At 42.6% G+C, this 17,601-nt stretch overlaps 2 protein-coding genes across 2 annotated transcripts; both read right to left on the reverse strand.

Moving 5' to 3' along the window:
- Positions 1-897: 897 nt before the first annotated feature.
- LOC118360001 (ATM interactor-like) lies at positions 898-13,227 on the reverse strand. Its single transcript, XM_035739000.2, has 4 exons — positions 12,859-13,227; positions 7,532-7,657; positions 6,959-7,158; positions 898-5,438 (listed from the first exon to the last, which is right to left on the reverse strand). Exons 1-4 carry the CDS (start codon positions 13,087-13,089, stop codon positions 3,650-3,652), a joined length of 2,346 nt encoding a protein of 781 aa, XP_035594893.1. The 5' UTR covers positions 13,090-13,227; the 3' UTR covers positions 898-3,649.
- A 785-nt stretch (positions 13,228-14,012) lies between these two features.
- Positions 14,013-17,498, reverse strand: LOC118362870 (centromere protein N-like). Its single transcript, XM_035743571.1, has 10 exons — positions 17,199-17,498; positions 16,815-16,860; positions 16,652-16,711; positions 16,415-16,488; positions 16,102-16,275; positions 15,884-15,985; positions 15,716-15,770; positions 15,467-15,576; positions 15,250-15,373; positions 14,013-14,309 (listed from the first exon to the last, which is right to left on the reverse strand). Exons 1-10 carry the CDS (start codon positions 17,367-17,369, stop codon positions 14,221-14,223), a joined length of 1,005 nt encoding a protein of 334 aa, XP_035599464.1. The 5' UTR covers positions 17,370-17,498; the 3' UTR covers positions 14,013-14,220.
- Between the last annotated feature and the right edge of the window lie 103 nt (positions 17,499-17,601).

Genomic DNA, 17,601 nt, shown 5'->3' on the forward strand with positions numbered 1-17,601 from the left:
TTATTCATGCATTACATGCATGTCAAAAGGAAGCATTTGGTCCATCATCACACATGCCATCACTCTTAACATCAGCAATGCAAAGTAGTCCAGATTGCTAGAATTCATTGTGCAGACATGTTATGGTCATTTGTTACCACTGATTATTCAGCGTGAAATAATTTAACTGTTACATGAGCCTTCCTTAATTACAAACCCTCCACGTGCCTGGACATATGGAGTGACTAATTTTAAAATGGAGTGATACATTCATTTGTGTGTGATTTCAGTTCTAGGTTTTGCATGTGCTTTTATTGTGGTGCTCACACTTACCCAGCAACTGTGCCTACTACTCTATGATGCTGAGCTCTAGGTCAGTTTCTTAGATTCCTGAATGTTAAACTGCAGACATTATTCTCCTCAGTATGACAACATGATCTGAGCCATTACCAAAGCATGCTAGTGCACTCTAATGGAATGAGCAGTCAGTGATTGTAGTGTTCCAACCCATGTGAAGATGACATTGGTAGCCTATTGAATTACATGCTAGATGTGAACCACACTGTGACTCTGAGGGGCTGTGACAGCATAGGTGTGTGGGCGGCGGGATTAGTATCATATTCCAAATGACTTGCACAATTACAATCCTGTATTCAAATGGACTGAGCACAATACATGTACATTAACTTGTACTGCCACACAACCCAGGTGAAAACTACCTGACATTTACTGAAAAACAGCACATTGAGTGTGTACAATATTGATTATTGTGTTGTAAGTCAAAAGTAGTATGTGCTTTAACCAGTAATAAAATATTTGACTTGGCTTTATACAGCACTGCATTACTGTCCTTTGATTTGAAGTGTACTGGAACTAAGCTAGTACAACCAACTAGCTAATACATCAACTCAAACAATCAACCCTTTATGAAGAGTTTATTATGAGCGTCTGCTGAATAGCACCAACAGAACAAACAGCGAGAGGCAACCTTCATCGACCCTCTACACATTCAGGCAACTGAAATACAACAGATAAGACCGCAAACAGAAATGCAACTGAAATAACTTACATTGGCACCAAAGACTGCATGCACTCCCTACTGAGAAAAACCAAAGCGCTGAAGTCGACACCCCCATGTAGCATGGTTAGGATCAATTCCATTTCAATTCCAATTTTCTTTCAAAATGAGGAAAATTGGGAATTGGAATTTGGTTTACTTTCTCAATTGCCTGGAATTAAAATGAAATTGACTTCAACCCTGCCATGTAGTCTACTGTACATGTTTTTTTTAAAGCAAGGCAGTTTCTCCCCTCAGCGCTATTATAATCAAGTTCAAGAACGATAAATTAAATAGAAGTAGTGTTTTCAGTACAGCACAATACATTGTTATGAAATGTGATTGAGTATGAAAGTCTGTTATAAACTGGAATGAGACAGTCCTGTTTCGATTACGTTAAGATGCAGTGCAAAAACTAAGCCATGTTGTGTAGTATGGGCACAGTGTCATGTAGGCTACATTCTGCCGTTTCTGGGTCCACTTCTCCACATATTGATAGTGTACCACTGTAGGGTGAATGCTGCCTTGGAAACAAATACTGCATTGCATTCTTAGAGCCTAGATGTGTAACACAAAACAGGACTTCTAACATATCTTGCAACAAAATGTTTTTGAAAGTAGAGGTACAGGAAACAAACATACTCAACATGCAAATTAAAAGACACTTGAGTTTTCAAAGTATTCTTCCAAGACACCCTCCACAAATACATATAATGTAAATGTTAAATACATTTTGATCCTGAACTTCTTCCTACCTCTTAAAGCTGCTTAGTGCATCACTGACCAATGGAAACATAACAAAATACAATGAAAAATAATTGGTTTAAGGCACCAACATAACAAAATACAACATGGACAAATACTCAAAACTTGAAGAGCTCTTGTAAAGTTCACATTCAATAAAAACGTCTCAACAAATGTGTTTCTTGAAATTTGAATGGGGTGCATGTGCAAATGAGGTCAAATATTGTAATGATACCAACAGCTAGCTTTGACCAATAAGGTAGGCTTTAGAGTATAGTTCAAGAAAATTTTGATAGAAATTGTAATATTGTCAGTTTATGTTCAGTAACGTTTAGTGGGGTTGTTATACAGTACCTTCAGAAAGTATTCACACTCATTGTTAAGAGTTTAATGGCTGTGATAGGAGAAAATGGAGGATGGCTCAACAACATTGTAGTTACTCCACAATACAAAACACGTGGCAAAGCAATTCACTTTTTATTCTGAATAAAAGGTGTTATGTTTGGGGTACCACTCCACATATTTTCACGCATAGTGGTGGCTGCATCATGTCATGCGTATGCTTGTAATCATTAAGGACTGGGGAGTTTTTGAGGATAAAAAAGAAGGGTAATGGAGCTAAGCACAGGCAAAATCCTAGAGGAAAACCCGATTCAGTCTGCTTTCTACCAGATACTGGGAGATTAATTCACCTTTCAGCAGGACAATAACCTACAACACGAGGCCAAATCTACACTGGAGTTGCTTACCAAGAAGACAGTGAATGTTCCCGAATATCAGAGTTACAGTTTTGACTTAAATCTACTTGAAAAGCTAGGGCAAGACCTAAAAAAAGGTTGTCTAGCAATGATCAATAACCAATTTGACAAGAGTTTGAAAAAATCTGAAAATAATAAAATGGGCAAATGTTGCACAATCCAGGTATGGAAATCTCAAAAGACTGACCCAGAAAGAGTTGTAATTGAAAGGGGATTCTAACATGTATTTACTCAGGGGGTTGAATACTTATTTAATGAAGAAATATTAATTATATTTTCCATAAATGCTCATTTTTTTTGTTCCACTTAGTCCAACTTTGTAACAACAACATGTGGAAAAAGTCAAGGGGTATGAATACTTTCTGAAGGCACTGTATATGGTGGACATACACAATCACAATGTAATCACAGTGACTAGAGAGTAGCTAGATCCTCATAGTGTTTCTCTACAGTGTTGTATCACTTCAGCACACTGTGCTGCTATACACTTACAGCCAGCTAATGAATAAGTCAAAGACCATTACAGGCTAGTCTCCTAACGCGGTGACCTCTTATAGGTGGGTGGCCCTGTAACAATGGGGCAATTCTACAAGACTGCACTTCACAATCACATGTCAACAATGGTAGTGCGGCAACTATTTTAGAGTTTCACGAGTATATTTGTGCCACATCAAATCTGCCAGAAGCCATTCAATAGCAGAATGATTAAGGAAAGGCTCAACAGGCATTACATACTCTCTTACAGCAAACATTAGTGCTCAAATTTTAAAACATTGTAAACGGACTAAACTGGCTTTTCAGACAAAATATATATATTTAAGTAGTAAGACGCGCAAATAAACATGTAAACAAGGATGGGAAATCATATCCATGAACTATAATAAAGTGCTTTCGAGCTAGCATGAGGGAGATGTCTGGACATGTCATCTTAGACATGCTACCCCTCTGTAGAATGTCCTAAGACTTCAAGAAGGCTCACTTCTATACCTAAACCTCCAGTAGTAGAGGGACAAAGACTGTAGAGGATGATGAGTAGGATCCCAGGACCTCCTGGACAGAAAGCAGAACCCCATTGCGTGGACTGAGGAGGTGTGTGTGGGGGGGTGGTAATTCAGCTGTTGGGTTTCTCAGAGTGCTGAAAGAGAGCAAACAGCTCCTCACACGTCTGCGTCTCCACCGAGCTGAAGTGGGACTCCATGTTCCAGGCCATGTCAGCTGACAGGAAGTCGTCCATGACTGTCTGGGTCTCGTTGCTGGTCAGGAAGAGGTTTCCGAGGCCCTCAGATGATGCGTCGGTCACCGTCTGAGTCTCCGTGCTGCTTAAGAGCCTGGCCTGGTCACCCTGGGACATGGAGGGAAGGGTGTTGGAGTTTGGTGTTGGTGTAAGCGGTCGGTGGAGGTCGGTCTGCGTCTCAGTGTCAGAGGACTCTGTGCTCATTGAGAAGCTGGACTGGTGCAGAATGTTGCCCAGGGGCATGTGGCCTCCGGCTTTCAGCAGGAAGTTGAGGTCCGTCTGGGTCTGGGTGTCAAACATCTCCAGTTCCAGGTCACTGGCCTGGCTTCGGCCCGGCCCCTCACTGTTTCCCAGGCCCTCCAGGAGGAGGAAGTCTGTCTGGGTTTGGATATCCAGGACCTCCAGGGGCGTGTCGGCCCCCAGCCCGCTCAGCTCGCTCTCCTCCGTCTGGGTCTGGATGTGGGCCGCGTTCAGGAATTCCTCAAAGTCAAAATCAATGCCCGTGTGCTGTTCCTGAACAGAGCACAGAGCTGACCCACAGCCTGTTGAAGAATCCATCTGCGTCTGACCGGACAGAGAGTGACCTGACAAGATATTTTCCAGATCGTTGAACAGAGCCAAGGTGGTCTGGGTTTGGTTGTCCGCCACGCTGCCCGACTGGAGATCGTCTGTCTGCACGCCAAAGCACATGCCTCCTGTTGACTTGTCGTGGTCATAGAGACTGTTACCGGAGAGGGGGTCGTCTACACCGTGGGTTCTGAAGTGTCCGTCTGTCAGTGCCGTCTGTGTTGAGACACTGAGGGAGTAACTGTCAAAGAGGTCTGAACACATGATGGCCTGGTCCATCTGAGCACTCTCTTCTGACCCAGCCAGGGCGAGTCTGGTCTGGGTCTGCTTGGTAATGTAGGGGGACTGGGATGGGGAGGAATAGGGGCAGGGCAGCTGGCTGAGGGTATCTGTCTGCGCCCCGATGGTGGTGGTGGCTTTGGCCTTAGAGGGGAACGTCTGGGTCTCTACACTGACCGGCAGCAGGACCTGAGCACTCACACTAATATCTGTCTGAGAACACGATGAGACCGACGACTCACCAAAGGGGCACATCTCCGTCCCCACCCCGACCCCCATAGGCATTCTGGACAAGTATGAGATGTCTGTCTGGATGTTGGTGGAGGTATTGCTCCCCCTGGTTCCTCCTGAGTCATTGCCAGAGCCCACTGACTCCAGACTTACCTGCACCCCCATGCTGACAGGCCCCAGACTCGAGCGGGAGGCAGGCATGCTGCCCCTGAAGCACAGGGTCTTAGGGTCCAGGTGAGGCACCATGGACCCCATGGACTGGGGCATGAGGTGGAGGGTGCTGAAGGAGCCCTGGCTGTCCACAGCCAGCACCACAGACCTCAGAACCCCGCTCTCTGTGGAGGGGAGGAGGACGGGGAGATGGGCCAGCTGCATCATAGGGAAATTCACCAGAGCCACTTCGGGCTTGGGTAGGAGGAGTTTCTGGAGGTGTTTAGGGGGGTTGTTGTGGCAGACCCTGTCTGACGGGAGGGAGTCCTCTGAGAGTTCTCTGTCCGTTTTTATGATCTGACACATGAATTCACTGGGCTTGACTTTTTCCTCTCCACTTATCTGTCTCTCCATCTTCCGCTTTTTCACTGGTGGATACCTGCAAACACCGGGCGGAGGAGAGAATACGTTAAGCAGACAAAACAGCAGTAGGTAGTTCTAAAGCTTTGACAAACACTAATAAAGCAAGGTGCAGTGGCAGCATTCTCATTTAATCGATGTGCAGTCAAATTCAAGGTCTGTTCTCAAGCTACGTTGTGCATGCAGGCGTTTGTCCCAACATGATCTGTGATTGAATAATGACATGGTTTACTGGATAAACTGCATGACACTTGAAGACGTGGTGGCAGAGAGGCTCAATGTGTCCTCACCATCTTTAAATCCCCTCTAACAGCATGTCCAACCAAATACAAGTCTTTTTTAATAGAAACCCATTTGAATGTCATGTGTAGACTAATGCCTTTAGGAGCATCCACTGCCGATTCAATGACACCACATGGAAGTGACTGCAATATGCAAGGAGGAAGGATAGCACAACGCATGTCTCAATCTGTCCATCTGGCTTGTCAAAATCCTCTGTTTCAGTGTCTAATTATTTGTTCACTTGTCTGTACCTCCATCCTTGGTACAGTAGCTAGTTAGTCAAGCATTTTAGAGACAACTACTGAAACAGGCAGTAGACTAGAGGAAGAGTAGGGAAGCACAATTATTTCATCTCTTGAATTCCTCCTTAGTGGACATTACCGTACATTCTATTTTAGGGAGATTCATGCCGCATAAAATCATCATTCTCCACTGAGTCATGTGCATGCAGCGATGTGTCACAGACTGGCATGTGAACATTTTGTGGCCTGTTCCAGTTGATACAATGCTAATTTGCTAGTGAGAGGATGAAAGACAGACAGGCAGACAGTTAAACAGGTGAAGTAGAGAGATCATTGAAAGACGACGTGAACCAACCTCCATGGGTAGCTAATGTGATTTATGGAGGATGTTTTTTGCTGGACAATGTTTTGGACAATGCTTATACATGTCGGCTTTTGTGTATTTTGGATTTTAAATTGGCCAAAACCCGTCAATAACCTGTTAATGGAAACATTGCCCTCTAGTATGATATCCAGTACACACAGTGAACAAAACATTAAGAACACCTTACACCTTTGCCTCAGAACAGCCTTATTTCGCAGGACAAGGCGTCGAAAGCATTACACAGGGATGCTGGCCCATGTTCACTACAATGCTTCCCACAGTTGTGTCAAGTTGGCTGAATGTCCTTTGGGTGGGGAACCATTCTTGATACACACAGGAAACTGTTGAGTGTGAAAATCCCAGCAACATTGCAGTTCTTAACACAAACCGGTGTACCTGAAACCTACTACCAGACCCTGTTCAAAACCACTTCAGTATTTTGTCTTGCCCAGTCACCCTCTGAATGGCACACAAACACAATCCATGTCTCAATTGTCTCAAGGCTTAAAAATATATATATTTAACCGTCTCCCCCCCTTCATCTACATTGATTGAAGTGAATTTAAAAGCTGACGTCAATAATCATAGACTGACCAGGTGAAAGCTATGTCATGGAAAGAGTACATGTTCCTAATGTTTTGTACCCTCTACCTGTGTTCTGTGGGGACCTCGTGGCCGGTCCTGTAGATATGTGACAGTAGCGCTGCTCTGCTGGCGTAGGGGCAGCCACACGTGCAGCGGTAGGTCCTCCCACAGTCCTCTATGTGGCGCCTCAGGTCCCACTCTGTGCTGTAGCCGTTGTTGCACTTGGAACACTTGTGCTTCTTCTCTGCATGCATCTTCATAAAGTGCTGGATAGAGCAGAATATAGATCGGGCTATGAGAGGAGGTTACTTGTTACATGAACTGGAAAAATACAATAAAAGAATGTATTATTCCCTTCTTGTTCACTAATTCCAATTTCCTAGTTATACTTCAAAAGCCTCTCTATTGAGACATAATTATTAGACACACTTTCCAATCATTTACAATTCCCATCCACCATCAGGATCTCAGGGGAGATCCAAAGCAGGAGTGGAAAGTGATTAGGGGAAAACCCAGGAGGAAATGTCTGTCTCAGTCATTCCATTCATTAGACAATCAGCATGAGTCTGACTCAGGTGGTTTCAGCCTGGCAATCTCTGGCATTATACAGATCTTAGACTGACTGTAGGGATGTGGTACCTGTTTAACCAGGGAAAACTGGGAGAAGGGTCTGTTGGGGCCTCGTGGACAGCCCTCTATGGGACAACAGTAGAGCTTCTGGGAGCCCTTCATGTCCTTCCTGATGGTGGGGTTGACAAGACCGTCCTGTGGAGAGAGAGGATGAATGATTAGACTGTGATATTAAAGGCTTAAGATTTAGTGTCATCTGTCAGCAGTGAAATAATGTAGGCTAACCAACCACATTTAGAAAGGTAGGCCATCAGACAACTCTCAAGACCGCTGAGCTAAAGGCTAGGCATTAGTTATACTTTAGTTAGAGAGACCAAAATCCTCTCTCTGGAAAACATCCAGCCGATGGACACGCCAATTATCCTTTGTAGAAAACCATATGAATGTCAAATACACAGACGAAGGTGGTCCAGATGGAGGGTCCACATCTATGACTTTAAAGAGGTTCAGATGAAAGTTATTAGTTTAACAGCACATGGAGTTTGTGCTTTCCAGTGTGCTACATCACTCCACACTCCTGGCAGTCTCCAGACAGCTGTCAGCAGCACATTGTATTAACTCAATGAACAACAGCATGATGCTTATGTAAGAGTACAGCAGACACAGAGCTTGGTATGACTCACAGGCCACAGATAGACCTCAGCATCGACCCGTGTGTATAGCCTAACCATCATTACTAGCACTGCAGTATTTCACTGGCCAAGGTCACCTAGCAGGCTACATCGACTGCGTCATTGTTACAGTAAAAGAGAAGGTTTGATGGAAGTTAGGCTAATATACATAAACATCCAGCATAGTGCTAAAATGATCTGTCTTCACAGGAAACAGACACACTGTATCTTATATTATTGTAACGGTTACGTCAGAGGAATACAGTTCTGTATAGGCTACTTGCAGCAGCAGATGAGCAGGTTAACATTCAGACGGTCTGTTCTAGGCCAGAGCACAGTCCCTGAGCTGCTCTCCATGTCACTATTATGTCCCTTCCCAGCAGACAGACCAGGCATAGTGCATTGCCAGACGGTGATACAGGCAGGCAGGACAGAGATAGCTTTGTTTCTGTCTGCTACAAGACAGCCTGGGTAGGGTCTGCTGAGCAGCATCGCTGCTAGGAAATGCAAACTGAAAACATGCGAGTTAAACATGTTAAGTGACTCACTGACACCTTGCATACAGCCATTACACAAGAAGTGTGACTAGTCTAACACTACAGCCTGCCTAGTACAGACGGCTATTATTTGAGTACGATTTGTAATGTTCGGAAGTGTGTGAAATTAAATTGATTGCCGTGTTACACACACATCCAGCAGTTGGCCAGCAAATGTGATACGGCAGTTCAGCAGAGTTAAGGCACAGTGAGTGTCCACTGACAACCGTGTTATAACTAGAGGTCGACCGATTAATCGGAATGGCCGATTAATAAGGGCCGATATAAAAAAAAAAGTATAGGCAAGTCAGTTAAGAACACATTCTTATTTTCAATGACGGCCTAGGAATTGTGGGTTAACTGCCTTGTTCAGGGGCAGAACGACAGATTTTTACCTTATTAGCTCAGGGATTCAATCTTGCAACCTTACGTTTAACTAGTCCAACGCTCTAACCACCTGCCTTACATTGCACTCCACGAGGAGCCTGACTGTTACGCGAATGAAGTAAAAAGCCAAGGTTAGTTGCTAGCTAGCATTAAACTTAACTTATAAAAAAATCAATCAATCATAATCACTAGTTAACTACACATGGTTGATGATATTACTAGTTTATCTAGCGTGTCCTACGTTGCATATAATCGATGCAGTGCGCATTCGCAAAAAAGGACTGTCGTTGCTCCAACTTGTACCTAAACATAATCATCAATGCTTTTCTTAAAATCAATACACAAGTATATATTTTTTTAAACCTGCATATTTAGTTAATATTGCCTGCTAACATGAATTTCTTTAACTAGGGAAATTGTGTCACTTCTCTTGCAACAGAGTCAGGGTATATGCAGCAGTTTGGGCCGCCCGGCTCGTTGCGAACTAATTTGCCCGAATTTTACGTAACTATGACATAACATTGAAGGTTGCGCAATGTAACAGGAATATTTAGACTTGGAATGCCACCCGTTAGATAAAATACGGAATGGTTCCGTATTTCACTGAAAGAATAAACATTTTATTTTCGAGATGATAGTTTCCGGATTCGACCATATTAATGACCGAAGGCTCGTATTTCTGTGTGTTATCATGTTATAACTAAGTCTATGATTTGATAGAGCAGTATGACTGAGCGATGGTAGGCCCCAGGAGGCTCATAAGCATTCATTCAAACAGCACTTTCGTGCATTTTGCCAGCAGCTCTTCACAATGCTTCAAGCATTTAGCTGTTTATGACTTCAAGCCTATCAACTCCAGAGATTAGGCTGGTGTAACCGATGTGAAATGGCTAGCTAGTTAGCGGGGTGCGCGCTAATAGCGTTTCAAACGTCACTCGCTCTTGGAGTTGGAGTGGTTGTTCCCCTTGCTCTGCATGGGTAACGGTGCTTCGAGGGTGGCTGTTGTCGATGTGTTCCTGGTTCGAGCCCAGGTAGGAGCGGGGAGAGGGACGGAAGCTATACTGTTACACTGGCAATACTAAAGTGCCTATAAGAACATCCAATAGTCAAACGTATATGAAATACAAATCGTATAGAGAGAAATAGTCCTATTATTCCTATAATAATCTCAACCTAAAACTTCTTACCTGGGAATATTGAAGACTCATGTTAAAAGGAACCACCAGCTTTCATATGTTCTCATGTTCTGAGCAAGGAACTAAAACGTTAGCTTTTTTACATGGCACATATTGCACTTTTACTTTCTTCTCCAACACTTTGTTTTTGCATTATTTAAACCAAATTGAACATGTTTCATTATTTATTTGAGGCTAAATAGAATTTATTGATTATTATATTAAATTAAAATAAGTGTTCATTCAGTATTGTTGTAATTGTCATTATTACAAATAAATAAATGTAATTTAAAAAATCTATATTTATTTTAAAATCGGCTGATTAATTGGTATCGGCATTTTCTGGTCCTCCAATAATCGGTATCGGCGTTGAAAAATCATCATCGGTCGACCTCTAGTTATAACCCAAATCATCTCTCTTTCTGCATCAATGAATACAACAGAACAAGCCTGGCCAGTGCGTAACAGCGGAGGCACAGTAAGCAGACTGTGCTTTCCTGACTCTGGTTGAGTAGCGTTAGCCCATAACTACCTTTATTGTCTATTTATGAAGGCATCTTCTGGCCGGGGGAGTTCTGTTAAGAGCCCCGACGCGAGTTCTGAATCTTAATACGCATGGCTTATGATACCATTTTGGAAACATAAGTAACAAATATTTAATATCAGTGAGAGCTTGTTTAAAAAAAACTAAAAGGTTAAATTACTACACACCTTTAAATGGTTAGTGTTCCCACACGGCCATAGCTCCATGTTACAGCCCTTGTATACAGAAGACTGATGCGACCACCTGTGCTAACTAGCTATCTAGCCTGCTCGAACATCTGTGTGTAAGGTAACTGAGGAGGAAGTGTAGTTTGAGGGCGTATGGATCTGTGCAAACCTGCTACAGTAAATGTATTTTATTGAAAGATTATTTCTAATTGAAATGAAAGATAAGTTCCATATGTTTTGAAAACCGTATCGCAAGCGATAACTGACATTTCTAAATATTAAAACAGAGCGTTGGGATTGTAGTCACATGCTCCCACCGGTACTTATAGCAGGGAACCTTTGTGATAAGGCAGAATGCTTTGGGTTCTCAAAAGCATGGGTATAGTTGCCTCTACTGGCAGCCCTGTCACACAGTCATAGACATCTAAGACTACGCTCACTTGACACCATTTTGTTCAGATTGACATTGTTTCCATCATGAACTGCTGCATAATGTATTTTCTCCATCTCTCATTCTCCTGCATTAGGCCCAGTTGAATTAGTTCAATATTGAGAACAGTTAGCACTTGAGGAGCATGAAGTGCTTTTCAGACCTAATTCAAATTCAAACATTCAACTTTTCTTTTTCCCCCCCAAAGAGCTTAGTCTGTAGCAAGACAAAAGACAGCTAGATCCCAGCAGAGAACAGCATTCATTTGGGGGAAACTGGAATCACTAGGACTCCCACAGGGCAGCAAGACTAGGCGAGGACAGTGCATACATTTCAGTTAAAGAGGAGGATCATTGTCTCCAAGACCTTTACTGTAGCCAGTATTCATATTTATGTTAAAGACAGTGTGACATTAGTCAGACTGATTTGATTGCACATCTTGGGCTTAGCCCATCTTCTTCAGCCATATAAACATGAATTCACTGAGGGTTATTTTAATTGCTCGAATTTCCATAATCTTCTAGAAAACCAAATGACTCTCAATAATATTACAACGTTAGGCTATGTGGGCATGGATACAAGTATATTTACATGCACACTAATAATTCGATATTAAACTGAGTATGACATTAGTCATTTAAACACCTTACGCCGAATTAAGATAAGCAGAGTAAGGTCAAAATCGAAGTAAACCGATTAAAACACCTGGTTTTCCGAGCAACCTTCGAATTAAGGCACGTAAACAGTTTAATCGGCGTTCCAGCGGTGTATTTGATCTGCGCATGTGCCGCCAGCACCAGTAGCGCAAACCTCCCTCATGCGTGAGTTCGGAAAAACTGAAAGTGTGCATCTTTTCACATACAAACATTATGTCCTAATTCAATATCAAATCGTATTCTCAAATTAACATGGCCACTGTGGTAGAAAGTTTATTGCCGATTTTTTGCATTTATCAAAAGTCCCATCATTAGCATAACTTCAAATGTGTTCATGTAAACCGGATTATTACTGAAATCGTTGTTCTTGCAAAGCATGTAAACGTTTTAAACGAACTATTATATTAATCTGAATATCCACAATGTTCGTGTTATTGTGCGCATCTAACCGTGTGGGTTTGAACATATAATATATTTGTATGCCTGACATGTAAAGGCAGTACACGAAAGCTAGTTAACTTAACATTAGCGCGGATAATCAGTCTCATACAGCCATGATCCTAGCCTAAATTGATAGTTCAAATGCTTTAAGCAATCTATCACAATAGAAACCAAATAATGTTATCAGCAATATACAGTTGTAGCTAGCCAACTTCAAAGAACTGGCATCAAACAGTGCACGATGACTTGCCGTTTTCCCAATAAGTATGCCTCGAACTACCTAACGTAACTAATTAGCGATACAAGCCTCATGAATTGAAAAATAGACGTTTTGGAATATGTCAGTAGCCTCTTTGGTTAGCTTGCAAATAGGCTAACAAGCTAGCTACCTTTACTCTGTGGGACTTCACGAGATGCATGTTCAGGGCTGGCGTGTTCGGTAGAATCTTGCCACATCCTTCTACGGTGCATAGGATATTGGTCCGCACTTCTTTGGTGAGCTCCATGATAGACGGTTTGATAATCTCCCGCGTCGGTGCAGGGGGCTCTTCGGTGCATTTTTGACTGCCCTTGGAAGCGTTATCGTTTCGGTATGCTTTCCCGGACGCAGAGGCAGCCATGTTTCTGTTGACAAGTCACCAAACCAACTGCTCCTCAGGCAGCAGAAAAGCTGCTGCAAACAAGCCAGGAAAATATGGTCCGGAAAATACAAGGACGCGGCCACTTCCGGGAGACCTTTCTTAGCAACAGACAGCCACTCCCACACAAGCGTCCTGGCAACATCACAGGGCTGGCAAGTCAAATCAAATCAAATCAATTTATATAGCCCTTCGTACATCAGCTGATATCTCAAAGTGCTGTACAGAAACCCAGCCTAAAACCCCAAACAGCAAGCAATGCAGGTGTAGAAGCACGGTGGCTAGAAAAAACTCCCTAGAAAGGCCAAAACCTAGGAAGAAACCTAGAGAGGAACCAGGCTATGTGGGGTGGCCAGTCCTCTTCTGGCTGTGCCGGGTGGAGATAACAGAACACGGCCAAGATGTTCAAATGTTCATAAATGACCAGCAAGGTCAAATAATAACAAGGCAGAACAGTTGAAACTGGAGCAGCAGCATGGCCAGGTGGACTGGGGACAGCAAGGAGTCATCATGTCAGGTAGTCCTGGGGCATGGTCCTAGGGCTCAGGTCCTCCGAGAGAGAGAAAGAAATAATTAGAGAGAGCATATGTGGGGTGGCCCGTCCTCTTTCTGGCTGTGCCGGGTGGAGATTATAACAGAACATGGCCAAGATGTTCAAATGTTCATAAATGACCAGCATGGTCAAATAATAGTAAGGCAGAAAGTGGCAATATTGTAGCTACTTCTGTGATATATTACATATTTGCTGTACACTACTCAAGTAACAAAGTAAAAAATAAAATAAAAAATCCGTCCAATAACATTTATTCGAGTACAGATTGTAGTATATTAACTGAGAAACAATAACAAAGATTATTCTAATCAACACTTGGGTGAAGGACTGAAAAATGCACTAAATTCATCAACATAATTGCAGAAATGTTTTATTTGTTCATATAAAATAAGTGAAACAAATTACATAAAACAGATTACATATGTCAATTGATTTATTCTGAAACAGAGTGAATGGGTAAACAATGTGTTCTAAAATATATATGTTGAACCCCATAAAATGTCAACATTCAATACAAATATACACTACTTGTTCTGGTAGATCTTATAGTTAAACTTGATTTAAACTCCTTTGTCTGTGATAACAAAATAGTTTCTCCCTTTCTGTGTGATAGATGAGAGAAGAGGGGTGACTGGAGTTGACGCCATACCTGTAAAACACAATCACAAGCAATTACTGAGGGGATTCGTTTTTGCCCACCCTGTTCACGGGGTAGGCCGAGTTTACACAGCGTTAAAAATGATTGGATTCGGGGGGGTGGTAAGCAGGTGCCCCCACGAAACACAAGTGACGTAACACGGAGTAATGAGTTAGGATTTCATGTTCACCTGAACAAGTGTTTACTATTGATAAATCACTATCGAACGTCCCAAAGAAAGCTAGTTTGAAAATTTGAACATACATTTTTATGGAAAAAAAGATGTTGTACGTTTCCGAATGATCCATCATGCTGCCATGTTGACAATATGACCAGGGTGCGCATATTACTGTTAAATTTGGGCAGGGTACTCTGCCCTCACAGGTTTTTGCCGGTCATGTGACTGGCCATAGCCTGGTTCACCCTGGTTGAGTCTAATCGAATCCACACCCTCCAAAATCTGTCTGTCATGGTTCCTCTGCCCCCTTGTGGTGATGGACAGAATTGAATAAAGAAGTGGAGCCATATATGAGCAGTTAACTAACTAAAACCACATAAAATAAAACATAATGCTGAGCATACACCTGGAAGGCTTCACTTCTCAACCTGAGGGTATGGAACAGAGTGCAGAGAGAGAGAGAGAGCAAAGGGCTCCCGAGTGGCGCAATTTTTTTTTTAATGGTCTAAGGCACTGCATCTCAGTGCTAGAGGAGTCACGACAGACCCTGGTTCGATTCCAGGCTGTATCACAACCGGCCATGATTGGGAGTCCCATAGGGAGGCACACAATTGGCCCAGCGTCGTTAGTGTTTGACCGGGGTAGGCCATCATTGTAAATAAGACTTAGTTAAATAAAGGTAAAACAAAAAACTAGAAGATGTGGCTCTTCCCATTGACAGAGATTAAAGGGGATATTAAACAAAGCCCAGCCCCAGACATATAGATACTGTACCTGAGGACACACAGTGCCTGAGTGACTCTAGGAGGTTGGTGCTGGCAAACTCCACCACTCCTCTGAAGGGCTCTTCTCTGCCTGTCAACGTTTTGTTAGAGTTATCTCGGAACTTGGTCTCCAGCTGAGAAGAGAGCAGAATACATAGTCACACACAGCACAGTAGGCACACAAGGAGAAAGCTTTTCGTAAACAACTATAGTTCAACTTCTTGCACCTTGTAGACAGCTTTTTGCAGTTGAGGTAGTGTCCCATCGCCAAAGGCCTCACAGGCCATCTGAAGTCGGTTCTCTGTATTCTCAGCATGTTCTTTCTCTATATTGGGGTCTAAATTGAGAAAATAGTTTGTGTTTCACTGACATTCTAAGTCAATATTCTATTGATATCTAATTTGTTGTGGTTGTCACCATGATTCGGTTCATGTATACATTACAATTGTATTTTATAAGCAGACAACAAAACATACTTCTAGGGACAGGATTGTTTTCCTGAAGAGGTTTTGGATTTTTGGTGGGGAACACCTATGAATGAAGGAAAAGGTGCAGAACACAGAATCTCTATAGTTAGTTCTATAAGCTTTCTTTGTTAGCAGTAAGCAGTGGGATGGTCATGATAAAGGCTTTTACAGGCCTACCTGTTGGTACTGCCTCATCAGTAGGTCTCTGATGGCGGTGAGGTTCCGTCCACTGAGGTGAGCGTCCTTCATAGAGCCATATCTTGTGGCCAGAACCAAGGCCTGTATGACAGAACTCAGTCTGTGAAACAGGAGATACAGACCCTAGAAACAGAATTCTAAGCATTGCAGCATGACGTTATGAATCCCCTCAGGGGCAATTAGGAAAGCATCCTTGCCTGGTTTAAAAGAGGCTTATACTTTGAAGTCAAGCCGGTCACAAAGACATAAGGGGTCTGAAGATGGTGGACAACATATGTGGGTTTAAGGTGGTAAGGCTTTGTGAAGTTGTCCCCCCAGGCAACACGTATCCATATGGCCTCATCTGTGTGTTTCTTTATTTTAATAGACACCTTGGAAGGAAAGACAAACACAGGCATTGACAGAGATGGCACATGCAAGCACAGCAATTGAGGGACATTACAAGCTATTTTAATGAATGTTCGTTCTGTCTTTTCTACCAAGCATATAAAAGATGGAAGTCATACATACATGGCTGATGAGCTCTGTGAGGTTGGCCTTGAACTGTTCCTTGAACTGTGTCAGCTCAATAGATGGTGCATCCTCTGTGAAGAAAAATATACTTGAAATTAACAGTAATGCTGATTAGGCTACCTCTAATACCTTGGAACTCTAATATTGATTAGGGTCCACTTTCAAAAGGAACTTTGTGAGTGTCAGTGAAAGCAGTTATAAATGTACAGCAAGGTATTAGAGACTTTCATTTACCCTCTGCATCAAGGAGCTCGAAGCCATGCCACATTCCCTGGTTCGGATTCTCAATGATATCTGGAAAGCATTGGTGAAATGTATTATCTATTACTGACAACTAAGTAGACCATTAGCTACTGAGGGGGGAATTAGTTCATTCACACGGTCAAATAACACTTACAGATCATTTCGAGTTCTGTGATGTGTTTCACTCTCAAGCCATTCTCCTGGGAAAGATACAAGTAGAATATATCAGAAAGGCTTGATTGTATAACAAAAATGTGGATTACACTTAGCCCATGATGAACTGTTAAAGTGAGTTATATAATAATAATAATAAATGCCATTTAGCAGACGCTTTTATCCAAAGCGACTTACAGTCATGTGTGCATACATTCTACGTATGGGTGGTCCCGGGGATCGAACCCACTACCCTGGCGTTACAAGCGCCATGCTCTACCAACTGTTCGAGTTAGATTAAGTTAACAAGTTAGCTAAAGAGAACATCACTAGAAAGCTAGTTAGATAGGTAACGTTAACTATATAGTCAAGCAGCTACATTTACCTCACAGAGAGCCAGTAGATGTTCCGTCAACACCCATTTTGGTTGTGTGAAGTCCAGCGAATGCAGGTCCTCCCTTGATAGATGAGCCCACTTGCCAAGCATTGTCTGGAGCATTTGATAAGGGATTCGTCGCATCAGACGTTGTAATATACGCTTTGTAGAGTCATCCATGCTTAAAATCGATGTTGTAACCAATTAAACTCTTAGAACGCATTAGAAAGCAAGCTAACAGCAGGCACGCAAACTCAAAACAAACCGCCGAACGTGAGTCAACCAATCGGATTCATCTGGTGGGTCAAACTTCCTGTTTCGTCATTTCCTCTTCAGATAACGTTTTCCACATATTCACATGCTTTAAAGGTATTTAGATGATAGTAAACGTGGTTTAAGATTGTCCTAAATC

This window comes from Oncorhynchus keta, chromosome 2, assembly GCF_023373465.1.
Source record: "Oncorhynchus keta strain PuntledgeMale-10-30-2019 chromosome 2, Oket_V2, whole genome shotgun sequence".
Taxonomy (NCBI): domain Eukaryota; kingdom Metazoa; phylum Chordata; class Actinopteri; order Salmoniformes; family Salmonidae; genus Oncorhynchus; species Oncorhynchus keta.